The sequence below is a fragment of the Condylura cristata genome, unplaced genomic scaffold (assembly GCF_000260355.1).
Source record: "Condylura cristata isolate star-nosed mole 26May11 unplaced genomic scaffold, ConCri1.0 scaffold00012, whole genome shotgun sequence".
In the NCBI taxonomy this organism is placed as follows: domain Eukaryota; kingdom Metazoa; phylum Chordata; class Mammalia; order Eulipotyphla; family Talpidae; genus Condylura; species Condylura cristata.
In genome coordinates, this window is record NW_004567113.1 from 45054075 (window position 1) to 45070361 (window position 16287).

The 16287-nt window shown below is 46.9% G+C and overlaps 1 protein-coding gene across 2 annotated transcripts in view; it reads left to right on the forward strand.

Moving 5' to 3' along the window:
- Positions 1–9502: 9502 nt before the first annotated feature.
- CCKAR (cholecystokinin A receptor) overlaps positions 9503–16287 on the forward strand; it is a 10206-nt gene continuing 3421 nt past the window's right edge. Inside the window, exons 1-5 of one of the 2 annotated variants that reach the window (XM_012724294.1) lie at positions 9503–9549; positions 9856–10052; positions 10689–10940; positions 13196–13457; positions 15374–15498. In XM_012724294.1, the coding sequence (XP_012579748.1) occupies positions 9941–10052; positions 10689–10940; positions 13196–13457; positions 15374–15498 (751 nt within the window). In that variant the 5' untranslated portion in view covers positions 9503–9549; positions 9856–9940. Of the gene's footprint in view, positions 9550–9588; positions 10053–10688; positions 10941–13195; positions 13458–15373; positions 15499–16287 lie in introns of those variants that run through there. The other variant, XM_004681361.2, reaches the window with a different exon arrangement.

The following is a 16287-nucleotide window of genomic DNA, read 5'->3' on the forward strand; positions in this document are numbered from 1 at the left end:
CCCGGGTGAGAAAATGATGCCGAGGTGGGCACCAGTGCGCTTCCATGTGCCAGCGCCCTGTCAGCATGGGAGTGGCGAGAGGGAGGAACTCTGAGAAGGAGACCAGGGGACTCGTGTGCAGGAACGTGTTTTGATTGCTCCGTAGTGCGGTGGAAGCAACTAGAAGGGGCGCCAATTCAGACAGGGCAGGTCAGAGATGCCTTTGCCCTCAAAGCTTCTGTGCCCTCATTTTAAAGTTTGGAAGAAATAGTTCTTGCACCCCCTGCTTTAGAGGCTTGTGGGGGAATGAAGTGCACAAGTCTGTGACCTGTGGTGACAGCTACACAGAAAGGCTGATGGTCAGACTCAGAAGAAGCTAGTTGGCTCCTCAGAACAAGTGAGAGGTTTTAAAAACCATCTTTTGTCTCCGTGTTACAGGGGATAGGATGTCTGTTCATTTGCACACGCTATTATGAAAAGTGCTTTTATAAATTTGCTTTAAACATTTTTTCAATGAAAATAGAATTTACTTCTATCCAGGCTTTCCGCTGCTGTGCTAACAATTCAATTTCTACAACATTGGCTAAAACTGAAACTAAAATAAGCCCACTGTGGGCTTATAAACTTAAGTCAGGTGTGATGTTTCTTATCCTGCTCATCCTAAAAGATCCTCCAGGCTTTTATTTTTGTCTTACTATAGAAAATAGATGGATTACCAATGGGTAAAAGAAAATAAGTATTTGGCTCTTGAATGGAAAAGTCTTTTAAAGATTAGCAGTGAATATTACCTTTAAGAACTTACTACAGGCCAGGCATTGGGCCAAACGTTTTATAGTCATTATCTTGTTTAATCCTAACAACACCATAAAGGTAGGTGTTGCTTCCATTTTATAGATGAGGGCTCTAAAACTCAGGTAAGTGTTTATTCAATTTAACCTGAAAGTCAATCATAGTGTAGGCTTCTAATCTAGGTTTGTAATTACAAGGACAAGAGGCAAATTGAGAGCAACTACTTGTACCATACTTAACAAATGCTTAGCACAAGAAGAGAAAAAAATAAGTTCATTCATCAGTGACAGAAAGAAATCATATAGAAAAATGCACACAAAACATGAGCGGATAATTGACAAAAAATACAAATGTCTGATAAACTACAAAATGATATTCACCCTCGTGAGCAATAAAAGATACAAAGTAAACTCAAAGACCCCCTTCTGCAGACTGAAGTACTGAAAACTGGTAAAACAGCAGTGCAGGGGAGAGAAGGAGCGTGTACATTTAGGGAGAACAAGTTGGCATTGCCATTTCGCATGGGAATTTGTAGGTTTCACTTACATCTTTTAAAAACACAGCCATTGCAGAGTTTTATTCTCATGGGGAAGCGCCTGGAGAAACACGTGCTTGAGAAAGGCACGAAATAGTTCACTGTGTAGCCCTCCCTGGTGGCACAACAGGTTAAAGCACAGCACTATGAAGCTATTGCAGCCACTGCAGCACAAGTTCGATCCCCAGCCAGGGTGGGTGACCCACATGGCGCAGCAGACCTCGCCTGGCTTACCCACTGCTCCCCACAGCAGTGTATTTCAGTACATCTGCCTGTTCTGCGCCCCACTCTGTCTCTGGTGAATCCTCTCACTGCTCACACCTCTAGCTGTATCCCGGTTTTTGCATAAATAAATATGCATAAATAAATAAATCTTTTTTTTTTTTTAAATGGTTCACGTGGCTCTGTCTGAAAGCAAACTAGAAACAGCCTAAAGTCAGTTGTAAGAAAATGGAAAAAAAGTGTGACACAGCCTATTATGGAATACTCTAGAGAAGTTTAAAAGCCTATGCAGAGCTAGATGGACAGAAAACCTCGAAGATGATTCTTAAGTGAAAGAAAGTTGCAGAGGAAAGAACAACGAAATGTCAAATCATTGTCACAGGTGCTTCCTTAGAGACACAAGCAGGTATAACATCCAGAAAAGGATGTAAGATGAACTGCTAACAATGGGCATTCCAGGAAGAGCCTTGGAATTCATTGATAAAGGAATTCAGACATCACCATCCTATTGTGACTCTCACCGGAGAAGATTCCAAACATTCCCATTGCCCTCCTTCACTAACAATACTTTATAAAAAGAGAAAGAATCCAGATTGCCAGACTCGAGAGCCTGAAGAGTCTGTCATACTGGTTCTTAACGGGCTTCTGAGACGACAGGGGTCTGGGTGGAAAGCTCACAAAACTCAAGCCCGTCTGTGTGCGCTTTTATGACTACATTTGCTGTTGTTGCTATTTCTATTGGCTTAGAGAGAGCACTTCAACAGACCTGAGTTCTCAGAATCGTTAGATCAACAGTAAAATAAGGGAGAAAATTCCATCCAGTCTGGAAAATCCCACAATGTCAGACTCCAAAATTTCCTTCCATCTAGAAGAACGGCGTGAAGTGGCATCAGCAGCTGTTCCTTCTCTTACCCAACAAACACTTAGGGAAGGCTTACAGCGTGCGAGACATTGTAGGGCAGCTGGAGATACAACCGCAGTCAGCGAGCAGACAGAGCCCGCCTTGGGACCTGGCAAGGGCCAGGGCGTCGCCGCGGGGAAGCGGGACCCCAGCGCTTATGTGCTGACAGCGCTCCGTGGCCGCTTAGTGCCTGTTTTTAAAAAAACTGTATTTCAAATCCACACTGTCACGACTGACAGACACAGAAATGACGTTTTAAAAACTTGTCATTTTCCCTTTAAACTAAAGGATTAAAGGATAATTGGGCATGACGGGGCCTGAGATCAAGAGCTCCGTTCTGACCCGACTTTCGGCAGTAATTAGGCCAGATCAGCATTACGGTGCTTAAACATCTCAAGGTACTTGTGCTTCCAATTGCTTTCACTTCTACTCCGGTTAATGGATTCGGTAGCTGTTACAATCCCGAAATAGCAAGTGGACACGTGGGTGGACCGAAGCCAGTCGGGCACTGGTCGCTAAAAGGTTCCCGGAAGAGCCAGTTGCTGGCTGCCCACACCGTGAGCCTTGTGAACCTCAGGATTTTAGTGACCTGACTGTGCAGCAGCCTCATCCTGCCACAGCTGGAGAACATTCCGGGGTGATGATGAGACCCATGAACAACAGGGGAGGGCACCTGGCAGCCAGAGCTGGGACACAGCCCTCCCCAGCACCCCATAGATGGAGGTCACCTCCACCTCTGTGTCCAAGAGTGTTCTGGTGGCCTTTGGCCTCTTCACTCAGGAGTAGTAGAGTGTCTGGATGGGGAGACAGCAGGTAAGTGGTTAGGTCTGGGTGTGGGATTGGTGGGGTGGAGACTTTCTGTGGTTCTCACCCAAGCAGGGGGTGCCCAGAGGACTGGCTGTGTGGGAAGATATGGGGACAGTGTCCTTTCCATGGCTGGTGGCGTTCCCCGTTCGAGGTTTCAAACAGAGGCTGTGTCCTCGGTGGAAGTGGGGGTTGGGAGGTGTGGGAGGGGAACGTTAGATGGACCGGATACAGGTGAGACCTGCTTCAACAGCTCCAATACATAATTGGAGGGAGTTTTGAGGTGAGGGGGTAAGTCTAATTCCTGGGACACTGAATTTCCTTATTGATGAAGCAAAATAATAAATATATCCCATGAGGCTCTAGAAGGAATCGAAAGAGCAGGATGAAGCATCTAAAGGAGAATCTGTGCTCAGTCAATGGTACTTTGATCATCTTTCCAGAGTCAGACAGAACTTTCACACATACACTCCACTCCATGGGCCCCTCACATGGCCTGAGAACCCTGTACCTCATGGCCTAAGAACTTGAAATTCAGAGGGATGAGGGCCCTCCCTGGAGGCACAATGGGTTAGGATGCAGTACTGCAAACTGGCCGCAGCCACCTCAGTGCGAATTCGATCCCCGCCCCAGAGCTGACCCACATGGCCTGGCAGACCTCTCCTGTCTCACCCGCTGCTCCTCTCAGTACTTCATCAATCTGCCTGTTCTGCTCCCTGCTCTGACTCTGGTGAAGCCTCTCACTGAGCCTGCTCCTCTGACCCCAGTTCTGCATGCACAAATAAATAAATCTTTAAAAAAAAAAAAGTTGAGGCCTTCTCTGGTGGCGCAGCGGGTTAAAGCACAGCACTAAGAAGCTAAAGCCGCTTCCACATGAGTTCGATCCCCGCCTGCCCCGGAGGTGACCACATGGCGTGGCAGACCTCCCCTGGCCCGCCCGCTGCTCCCCTCAGCAGTGTACTTCGTCGATCTGCCTGTTCTGCTCCCCACTCTGTCTCTGGTGAAGCCTCTCGCTGTCCCTGAGCCTCTGGCCTGTACCCCAGTTCTGTATGCACAAATAAATAAAAATAAATCTTAAAAAGAAAGAAAGAAAGAAAGAAAGTTGACTCTGTGGTGATGGCACACGGGTGAATTCGTGGTGGGAAGCCCATCCAACGGAGATGGAAAAAGGCATAAAATGATGTAAAAATAAACTTTTTTTTTTAAGTGACTCTCAAATTAGCAGAGCCAGACTCTGCCCCCAAATGTCCCCCTAGAGTCTGCCTACAGGTGAGTCTCCTTTCTGGGACTCCCGACCTCGGTTCTCAAGGACTCCCAAGCGCGCCCCCCCACCCACAGCTGTGCTGAGGGCCAGAGGGCAGTGGGAGGTTGTCGGTTGGGTCTCTGTTCCCATCAGACTCTGAGAGTTACTTCCAGGTGTCCTTTCATGCTACAGCCATGAAGGAAATGAACATAGACATGGGCACACTGTCTACAAAACTCTGGGAGTCAGAAAAGGGGGTGGGAAAGGGAGTGGCACTGGGGGAGGCTTGGCAGAGAGGCATAAAGTGAAGCCACAGAGGAAGACACGGGCCTTTGCAGCCCCTCACTGGATCAGCAGAGAGTTTCAGGAGACAATGTCATCCTGGTCCGTGGGCTTAAAGCACCACTCAGACTACTGCATATTGCGGAGATTCGAGGGGTTCAAGGGAGAGCAGGGAGATGAGTTAGGGGCAGCCCAATTCTCTAGTGAGAGATGAGGGTGGACCGGAGCTGTAACAGTGGAGAGAAAATCAAAAAACCTGCACAATTATCTGCATCCCAAGAAAGAAAAAACCATCGAGGAGCATGGCTGTGAAACTCAGAAGACCAAGTAATAAAGGTAATAAAGGTAGTAAAATGAGAAGCCTGGAGGAAGAATGAATTTGGGCCACATTTTAGTGTGGTAGACCCTGATTAGGTGCTAGGGCATCACCCAGGGACACTGAAGCCTGGGGGGATATGAGTCAATGCTGTGAGGGGAAAGCTGTTGAGATGAATAGAGTACAGGTGAAGGGCCATGTAAGCAAAGATCAGAAACTAGAACATGCAGACTCTAATTCTGTGTTTTAGAAAGGATTAGGCTGAAAGCTGCAGAAATCCAAAATAGTATTGCCTTCATCAAGTTAATTTATTTTCCTTCCTCACATTGATGAAATCTAAAGGTAAGCAGTATGGGGCTGGTTGGTATATCACTTCTAAGATGATCAGGGTCCTATCACTTCTAAGATGATCAGGGTCCAGGTTTCTGTTGGTATCTGTTTCTGCTCCATTCAACACAGAGCACCAACCTCGGGCTACAAAGTGGCTGCTCTGGCTCCAGTCCTCACATCTTTATTCTAGCCAGAGGAAGGGTAAAAAGGACTCAAAAGGACAGGCTTGCTCTTTGCAAAACTACTTCTCAAGCTACACACCCATTCTCTTCCTATAACCCTCTGGCCAGCACCTTGCCAAAGAACCCAGTCTGGACACAGAGAAGCTGGAAGACAGGGCATTCACTGCAGCCAGCCCATCACATGGGTATCCAATGAGATGCCCAGTTACCAACGGGAGGAAGAGAAGTAACTTATGATAGCCATTCACCAATTAGACATCATTATCATCTCTTTAAGTAGCGTATCTGTCAAATAATGAAAATATTCAGACAAAGCAAACACCCTGTGTAGAAGATTCTTCTCCCAGATAATCATGTTCCTCGTTCCCTCACGATCTAGAATTCATTATTATTATTTCTGCTTCAGCCCCTGTGACATAGCACACACTCTGAAGAGTGATTTCCATACATGTGGCATGAGGAAGCCAAGCAGCCTTCTAAGAGGGGTGTTCCCACTGCTCTGCCCGCCCAGCTCACAGGTGAGGGATTAGAGACTGACATGGGTGGAATCAGTTGCCTGAACCAGCTGGAGTGCTCAGTGCCGGCCTGGCAGAGATGGCCCTTCCTTCCTACCTCCTTCACAGGAGGAGAGGGACGTGGTCACCAGAAAGGACCACCATGACTTCTCCAAGGACAGTGAATGGGAGAACTTCAGGCGAACCCTGCAGTCCTCTGTGGGGTGCAGAACGAACCCAGAATTTCAGCATATCCACGTTTCACAGTAACCAGTGTAGCCAGAGCAGAGGTCACTTTCAGAGTGACCCTCTAGGTTAGCAGAGGAAGGGAAAGATAAAAGAGTAGCTTTGGGAAGAGAAGGAGGAATTTAGTGAGTGACATTCTTACCTGCAGAATGCTGGGAAATTGCAGTAGAAGCCAGAGGACTTTAAGAAATGTCAGGCTGCCCTATGAGTTATAAATCCTGCAACGTGCAATTACCGGCTAGCTACCTTGGCCTCCGGGACTGTTTTTCTGGAAGAAGCACCACAGTGACACAAAACCTATGCTATACAGACCCTGAGATCTATTTGTGTTATATTTATACTTATCAAGTATATGAAAATTTACCATGAGCCTGAGACTAATGTTAGTAATAGTAAAATGAGGGGGAAATCCATATAAATCTTTGAGATGTTTTAGAACCATTGTTTCTTATGAAAAAGGATTCCTGAAGCAGTTACCAGTTTTCTTCCAAGAACCCACAGAGATTGCGCGTGCTCTGTCCTGGCAAGACAGCAGTAGCCAGACAAGAGTCCATAGTCCCTAAAGCATTTCAGGGGACCATAGAAATCGCCTAGACTTAGGCTGTTCCCAACACCATGCGTCTCAGAGTGGCGGGGGTGGGGGGGCTCTTAAACCATTTCAGCTCAATTTAGTAAATTTCTGTCAATTTTTATCAATTTAATAAATTGTATCCAACCAGAAGATGGGGTTCTGGGGCCAAAGGGGCTCTTCCATTTCATCCACGTATTTGTGGGCTATCTCCAGCCGTGGATGAGCATTTCCTACGGGTAGGATTTGTGTCAACTTTGCTCCTGGCTGGTCCCTGCATCCAAAACAGCGGCTGTGATGAGGAAGAACAGCTAATACCCTGCTAAATGCATCTGTTTCCCCTTGCAGCTCCTAATGCCTCTGTTGGAATGCTCCTTGCTTTTTAGTTTAACCCTTAGGTAACACTGGCTCAGAAACTCAGGGTGAAAAATCCAGTTGGATATAGAGGCCCCTGGAGAAGATATGATAAGCAATAAAAGATTGCATTTCCTAACTTTTCACGTTTTATTCATAAACGTTTCCAAATACATACTGTATGCCAGGCACTGTGTTAGGGCCCTGGACCTGCAGATCCTTTCTCTGATGACAATAATGGGCTTGAATAGAGCATGCCTAGTATTAGTCTTGGCCACTAGTAATTATTATGATCCGGTGCTATGTTCCAGACATTGTTACATGCGCTTTCCTGGTTGTGCTCTGTTGACAGGCAGTGTTACATCAGGCCCATTTTAAGGAAGCACAAGCTGAGGCCAGAAAGGTGAGGAAATTTGTCCACAGTGCACAGCTGGCTAGTAGTGGTGGAGACTGGGTTTCGGTTCCTGCAGCGGGCCCTCTGCCTGAGCTCAGGCACGCTAATGGCTCCTGAGCACTTCCTGAAAGGTGATCCTGAGCTTCCTGGCCTCCCGTCACCAAGGATATCGGATAAAAATACAGATCCCCTCGCCTGGCGCTGAAGGATCAGAATTATCAGAAAGGGGGGCTCTCCAGTTTTTAACATTAACCTGGGTGTTTGCAGGGGATGCTAGATTGTAAAGGACAGCTAGATTGTAAAGCTACTCCCAAGAGCCTCTCCTTGTGAGTCTAACAATCTCTAGCACCCTATATCCCCCCACATGGCCCCTCCCTTCCAGCTCACCTTTAACAGAATAGAATTGAGGGAGGAGCAGGAAAGTCAGGGAGGGGAAAGAGGAGGCAGGGAGGGAATAGCAAGCCCCAAATCAGGCCCCTCATCAGTCCAGGAGGGCAAACACCAAGCCAGGACCCCTGTTCTTGACCCAGGGGCAGGACCTTCCCCCAAGCCTCCTGGTGAAGCAGCTGCTGCTGCCCACCCGCCACCCCCAGTGGATGTCTCAGAGCCTCAAACATGAGCTGTTCCGAGGTTTCAAAGAAAGGAGGAAGCAGTCTTTGCAAACCACACCCTAAGCCTCCACAGTAAAGCATCACCTGTGTCCGGCAGGGACTCAGCAAAGTCAGAGAATGTAGCTCCGTAAGCGGAGAGCGTGGTCAGTTTACCTGCCCCGGAGTATCCAGCAAGTAGGCCAGTCAAGCCAGGCAGTGTTTCAGAAACAGGGCCCACTGCTCTCACCTGCTTTCCCAAGGGTCTGAGCTGAAGACAAAATCTGTACATGAAGGATTTTCAAGCATCACTGAGTTTCACAGAAAGCCCAGACCCTCCTCTAATCTTCCCTTCCACTGTTTGTCCCTCACTTCCACACACTCCTACCTATTCCTCAAGAAGGCCAATCTGGGCCCTCCCTGGTGGCGCAGCGGGTTAAAGCACAGCACTGAGAAGCTAAAGCCACTTCAGCATGATTTCGGTCCCCACCCTGGAGGTGACCACCTGGAGCAGCAGACCTCTCCTGACCCGCCCGCTGCTCCCCTCAGCAGTGTACTTCATCAATCTGCCTGTTCTGCTCCCCACTCTGTCTCTGGTGAAGACTCTCACTGCCCCTGCACCTCTGGCCTGTACCCCAGTTCTGTATGCATAAATAAATAAATCTTTAAAAAAAAAAAAAAAAGGCCGATCTGATTCCCACCCCAGGGCCCTTGTACCAGCTGTGGCCTCTGTTCTTCCTGTATATATTTCCCCAAATCATTACAACTTTCTCCTCCTCTTCCAGATCTCAGATCACAGTCCCCTCCGCCAAGAAGCCTTCCCTGACTACCCCATTGAGCAGCCCCAATCCGGTCCTCCCCATCACGCATCTCTGTTTCTTTTTCTTCATGGAGTTTGGCACTGACATGACCTTGCTCTTATTTGTTTGGGTTTAGCTGGACACTCAATGAATGCCCACCCGATGAATGGACAGAGGAAGAAAATGAACGGGTGGAAAATCGAATGAACATTTATATGTAATAAGGATCCAGGCACGGAGATTCAAGTCTCCCCTGTCCTTTCAGATAACCAGGGCAGAGACCACAAGAAATAACTCTGTGGTTGGTAACAACTTAACAACCTGGCGGCACTTAGATCCACACACATTGCTGGGCTCGGGTCCAACGCTAAAAAGGCACTAATTGCTTTTATATAAGGAGGTAGCAACACAGTCCCCCCCTGTCCTCTGGTCCTCCCAGTCTGCATTATCATATCTGTTACCGTGTTAATTGTTCCTGTCTCTCACAGCCAGTGTGAGCTCTGTGCTGCGGATGCCTGGGCTGGTGAGTTTCCATAGAGGAGAGGTACCGGGAAGCAAGTGTTTGGTGTCCGAGTGCGTGTGTGTCCACGCGTGTGCACGTGTGTGCGCGAGCAGCGAGTCTCTGGGAAGGGTTAACTCCAGCTCGGCTGTCCTGCTCAGGGCCCCAGCGGCCAGGATGGGAGGGGTGGGCCTCGGTGGGGCGGGCTGGGCTTGCCTTCTGACAGGAGTGTTTGCCGAGCAGAACTGAGCGTGGAGAAGTCAAGATGCCTTTAGGAATGGCCGCCAAAGCCCCCACCTGGCAGTCCCTCCCCCCTGTCCCCCTCGGCAGGTGGCCTCCTGGAGACTGTCATTAGAGGAATGAGCCGGGAGTGAACGTCAGCGCACCCACACTTGGGGGGACGCAGCAGACCAGGATGGACGTGGTCGACAGCCTTCTTGGGAATGGAAGCTACATCTCTCCTCCCTGCGACCTCCGGGTGGAAAACGACACGCTTTTCTGCTTGGATCGGCCCCTTCCTTCCAAAGGTAGGTGTCGGAGCCTGTTAGTTCAGTTCCCAAAACTACTAAGTAGAGGGACATCAGCCAAGGCAAAGGTAAAGAAAATAGTGTCTTGGTGAGACACAGCTGGAAAAGCGCCCTATTCAGAAGTTTGGATCAGCGCCCCAAGAGCAGACAGAGCGGAGTCGGATCTTCCGACCCTTCCCTGGGGCGTAGGGGGCTGGGGTGAATGCATGGGGGGGCGCTGAAGTGGAACGACCAGGGTGAACAAGTGTCAGAGCTGGAACTTACAAGCTTTACAGAAAAGGTGCTGTCACTAGCTAGCCACTGCCTTTTCTAGGGGGCAGTCCAGCGTGAAGAAATGTGTAAAGCAAAATACCACTTAGCAGCTAGGAAAGAAGGCAATTGCTATTCACTTGAGAAGCTTTGTTCTTAAGCAACAGTGGTTCTCCCAGAGAGCCTGTAACAAATTAACCTTTGAGAAACAATTGAACCACTCTGTGCTGTCCTCAGTTTCTGCTAAAAATTATTCGCCCTGGCATAGTAGGGCTGCATGATATGCATCCCTGCAAAAAAAAAAAAAAAAAGGAATAACCTTTTGCTTCACGTGCTGAGGTTTTAACATTCTGTTCTCATAACCATCTCCTCCCTGTCACTCTGTAGAGTGGCAGCCGGCTGTGCAAATTCTCTTGTACTCCTTGATATTCCTGCTCAGCGTGCTGGGGAACACGCTGGTCATTACGGTACTGATTCGGAACAAGAGGATGAGGACGGTCACCAACATCTTCCTGCTCTCCCTGGCTGTCAGCGATCTCATGCTCTGCCTCTTCTGCATGCCTTTCAACCTCATCCCCAACCTGCTCAAGGATTTCATCTTCGGGAGTGCCGTTTGCAAGACCACCACCTACTTCATGGGTGAGCTGCTGCTGGTGACTTGCCCCAGCCCCCACTGAGCCCGAGATCTTCCCAAAGCCCTGACTGATCCGCGCACGTGTACGTAAGGAGACACCTGGCTGTGTGGGCTCTGTGCCAGGACACAGTGCTGGTCTTACGGGGATTCGTCCTCCTCAGCCTTAGATCACCCCCTCTGCAGATTTCAGGGGTCGCTTTCTCAAAGTGGAGTAAGTTGGTGGAAAACCACAGAAGAGACCGGTCCCTCTTACTTCTGTTAGAAAGAGGGACTTCAGCTGCTCTGCCCCTTTCTGGAAGCCATTGATTTATGCTGAGCTCTGCCCAACCCCACTTCACTTCTGCATGTGTGAAGGGTAGAGGAGGGGTTTCTTTATTATTGCTCTTGCTTTCCTAAGGCGCAGGGGTTATTTGAAAACTAGTTTCATTGTAAATGTAGATCCTCCTCTCAGAATTCCCTGTTGCCCCAAGAACTGGGGCCACCTCAGGCAGTGAGACAGACAGACAGACACAGAGACAGACAGAGACAGAGTGGGAGGTCTGCCCTAGACAAGGAGACTAATTTGCTCCTGGAGCCTGAGGAGTCACTAAACTGGCCTTGATAGGCTGAGCTATGCATCTCTCTGCTTTTCTCACTTAACGTGATGGTGAAAATAATTTTTAAAAAAATCACAGCAGCTAATATATGTTAGTACTTTGTAGGCACCAGATATTGTAACAAGTGCTTTTACTTCTAATGATCTTATTTCCCAACCAACCTAAAAAGGAAAGACATTTGTTCTCCCTCTCCCTGAGGAGGGCACAGAGGCACAGAGAGGTTCATCACATCCCAAGGGACACACAGGCAGCAACCCCAGAGCAGAGAGCCGAACCCGGGTGACAGCCACCACCGTGGGCAGCGAGGCCATGGCTGTCCTCAGCCAACAAAGACGTGGCTCTGGGTCCCCTCTGTTGGCCAAGTCGCCTTGTCCTTTGCCCATTCTGAGAACTAGACAAGCGGAGGAGAGGCGGGAAACGAGGGGGGAGCTCTTTTTTGTTCTGACCTAAGCCTGGCAAAGCACGCAGCGCTGCCTGGCTGAGGCAGTCTGAAGTGCCTGGAAAGTTTTAAAAGCCTTTATTTCTACCAACTGAGGAAGCCGGACCCAGCTCTGGCAAAATGATGATGAACTGCTGATCGGCAAGCCATGGACAATTAACTAAGGAAGTGTGGCTCTGTGTCCAAGCCCTCCGAAAATAATAACAGGACTTAAGTGAACAGGACCAGTGTTAAAGAATGAAGCCGTAGCAACAGCTGGCAGTACCCAGCGCTCCAGGCTGTCTAGGTCCCTCCAGATGCGGGTATATGGCACCAGAACTACACTAGATGAACATACACGCATGCACACACGTGCACGCTCACACACACACACAAATACAGGTGCAATATTTTTTTCAGAATCTTACCCAGAGTATGTGAAAATTTTTCAATGAATACCTTTGTCGTCGTGCCACATGAGGTTTGTTTTGTACCAAAGACCGCAGAACTGGTGACTTCAAAGTGATTAATTTTATGTCACGTCACTTTCACCTCAATAAAAAAAGTTTAGAAGATAGTCGAGATGAAGAGCCAGCTAATACCCAGTGTGTTTGCCACTCCACCATGACTTTGTGGGCTCTGTGTCAGTCAGTTCCGTACGCGTCTCAATACGGTCAGTAACAGCTAAGATGTATTCCGCTGCTGGCAGGCAGTAACAGGGAACCAAGCAGGTGGCTCGTCTGAAGGCGGCTGCTCCTCACCGTGGCCCACGATCCCGACTGGACTCCAAGCGGGAGCTGTGCTCCCCAACTTAAATGTCATCACTCTTTGGGGTCACGTCCCATAAATCCCAGCAAATTCTATCCCAGAACAGGTTTTTATTTAATAATTGGGAGAGGTGCATCATATTTTCTTTTAATGAATTAAAATTAGAATGCTTCTGTAGGTGGGATAGGAATAGACGTCATCCTCTTGGTTGTAAATTAGGAAGCAGCAAAATAGTTATAGTCAAAGGTCAGTAAGCTTATCTAAACATCGGCTTGGAGATATATCGCAAATACCTCTCTAACTAACTAAATTCCTTTGAGAACACACACACATATGTCCATATGTGTATACATATCCATGCACATTATTTCTTTACCCTCTGAGCATTTTCCTTTGATAGCAAAGCAAATCAGAAGCTGGTATGCAGACACTGGGATTTCTGAGCCAACCTAACTGCTGTTCTCTGTTCCTTTCCCAGGCACCTCCGTGAGTGTATCCACCTTTAATCTGGTGGCCATCTCTCTGGAAAGATACGGTGCCATTTGCAAGCCCTTACAGTCCCGGGTCTGGCAGACCAAATCCCATGCTCTGAAAGTGATTGCAGGTACCTGGTGCCTCTCCTTCACCTTGATGACACCATACCCAATTTATAGCGAGTTGGTGCCTTTTACCAAAAATAACAACCAGACAGCTAACATGTGTCGCTTTCTGCTGCCCAATGCGGTGATGCAGCAATCCTGGTAAGTTGCATAGTTTGATGTAAGCTAATTTTACAGTTTGGGTAACAATAGAAATGAATTGTCCAGGGTGGCCGGGATTCAGTTTCCTAGAGGCTTTTCGAGGAAAAAGCCTCTTTCTAACCTCTTTCTCGGGTCCCAGTGAGAGGTGACACTTAAGAGTGCTCTATTTTTGTTTTCTCTTACTTTAATTGAGTTAATGCTTTGTTAATGCATTGTTGCTTGTATTTTGGGAGTATCTGGTCTCCTCCCCACTCCTCACTTCAAGTATTATTACCACAGAACATCACACCAAGCACCTGCGGCTCCCTCCTTCCTAGTTCTTCCCCTTCCCCTCTAAGTAACACCATCTGGTATTTGTCTTTCTCCTCTTATTTTGCTTATCAGAATCCCTCCCCTCAGGTCTCAAATGCCATGAGTGTATCTTTTTGTTGACTGAGTAGTATTCCATTGCATCTATGCACCACATCTTCTTGATCCACTCATCCTTTCCTGGAGCATTTAAGTTTCCATAACTTGACTATTGGAAACAGAGCTTTGTGAACCTGGGAAGGCAAATTTCCTTTCAAATCAGTGTTTTTGTATTCTTTGAGTAGATACCTCCCACCTCCCCCACTCCCCCACACCGCTGGTCTGTGCCCCAGTTTTTGTGTGCATAAATAAATAAAACAGATCTTAAAAAAAAAAGATGTCAGCTCAGGTATTATATTTACTAATTCCACCAATTTTTAGAAGGAAAACAGACATTCAAAAAATGGCTCAAAACAGAGACAATTCATGCTTCTTTCCCTCCCTCTTTTAATTTTAACCAAGGAGTATGTACACACACATGTCCATACACACACACTCACACACAAAGAGTTATGTGGCAAATGAGAAGGATTATTTCCAAGACTTTGAAAGGAATCTTATCAAAATATGTCCAATTGAATGAGAAATGGCCCAGCCTCTATGAACCTCTGACAATTTTATGGCCTAATCAAGTAACCTTACACATGCCAGACTGCAAGAGTGATTTAAGGCCCAGATCCATAGAGGAGGAGGCTGTGATTCTTCAGGAATCAAATGTGTTTAGAGGAAGCATAGCTCTGTCCCTCCGGGCACTAGAATAAGCATGCACTATGCCAAGGCCAAAGAATCGAATGCCAGACTTCGCAAAACCAAGGTTTCCATCACTCCTACTTATGCATTTGATTCTTCTGTTGGTAAAAAGTCAGCAAGTGGTATGTTGTATGCTTAAGAGTATAGGTTGTAGAATCATATTTCTTGAATTAAATCCCAAATCTACCATTAGCTGTGTGGCTCTGGACAAATTATTTAACCTCTTTAAGTCTCAGTTTTCTCATTTGAAAAATAGGTATTAGGATAATAGCACCGACCTCAAAAGCTACTATGGAAGTTAAATACATGTAAGTATATAAGTAAGCTAAAGATAATAAGGCTAAGTATTTACACACTAGGCTAAGCATTAGCATACCTTTTTATATATGATTTTGTTTTATATATTATAGCAACTATAAGTTTATGTGCACACACACACACACACACACAATATTTAGCCTAATGCCCCCAGTGGATGTCACCTATTATAATTTCTGTTTGGGAACACTTTTATTGCTATCTAACCCTCATGCTCTCACTGCTTTAAGTTCTCGCTAGTTTTATATGCAGACTAATTTCAACCACAGAATTACCCAGACTTTTCCAGTTTAACTAGTCTCTCCTAAGAGACTATCTGAAAAGAAGTAAACAACTGTGATGACTGAATCTCCAGACATGGAATTGCCAAGGATATTAACTACTTGTAATGAATGTGTTTGCTCAGACCAGTTTAAATGGAGATGAATCCTATTTACCCATCCCATCTGAGTTTGAAATACTGGTGGGGCTGGTTATTGAATTTCTTTTCATTTTATTAGGCACACATTCCTGTTACTCATCCTCTTTCTGATTCCTGGAATCGTGATGATGGTGGCCTATGGGTTAATCTCATTGGAACTTTACCAAGGAATAAAATTTGATGCTAACCAGAAGTCTGCTAGAGGTAACTATCCTTGAGCGGTATATTGATGCCAAAAGATCACACATCTGGTTTTCTGTGACTTAAATAGATACATCCGGAGGGTATATAGCATAGACTGGAGATTTTCAAAAGTATTCTTAGGAGATTCTGTGTTTTAAGACACAGTTATGGGACCTAGCGTCTCTATTTTCGCATCTGTAAAATAGAGAAATCATTCTTCTCCCAAAGGTGCTGGGAGGAGTGAGATTATACACATATAACCTGGTTGTCAGCTGAGGGTCTGTGTGATCCAGACTCACTGTAATGCTGCAGGCAGACAGACCTCCCGCCCCCAGCAACACACTTATTTCATCCTTTCCACACCCCTTCTTTTCCATGCGGCAGTTACCACAGGCTTGACCCTTTCCCCATTCATTACAACCCAACGCCCACTCCTCTCTAGCAGTAAAATACACTACACCTTTGTTAGTACAGCTTTCCCCCTCAACCCCCGCCCCCCTCAGCTCTTTATCTTGGTTTTTGTTGACTGTTCATTATTCAACAGCAGCATTCTGGAGCCTTGCTACGCATGTGGAAGCTTTCTCCCAAGGAGCTGAGAAAAACAGTGTGAATATCCATTCCTCACTCACTGTTATCCTTATAATCTACACACTTACGCTTATTTCACATTACGCCACATGTGCATCTCTCATACCTTCTATTCTTTTTTTTTTTTTAATATTTATTTGTGCATGCAGAACTAGGGTACAGGCCAGAGGTGCAGGGGTGGTGAGAGGCTTCACCAGAGACAGAGTGGGGAGCAGAACAGGC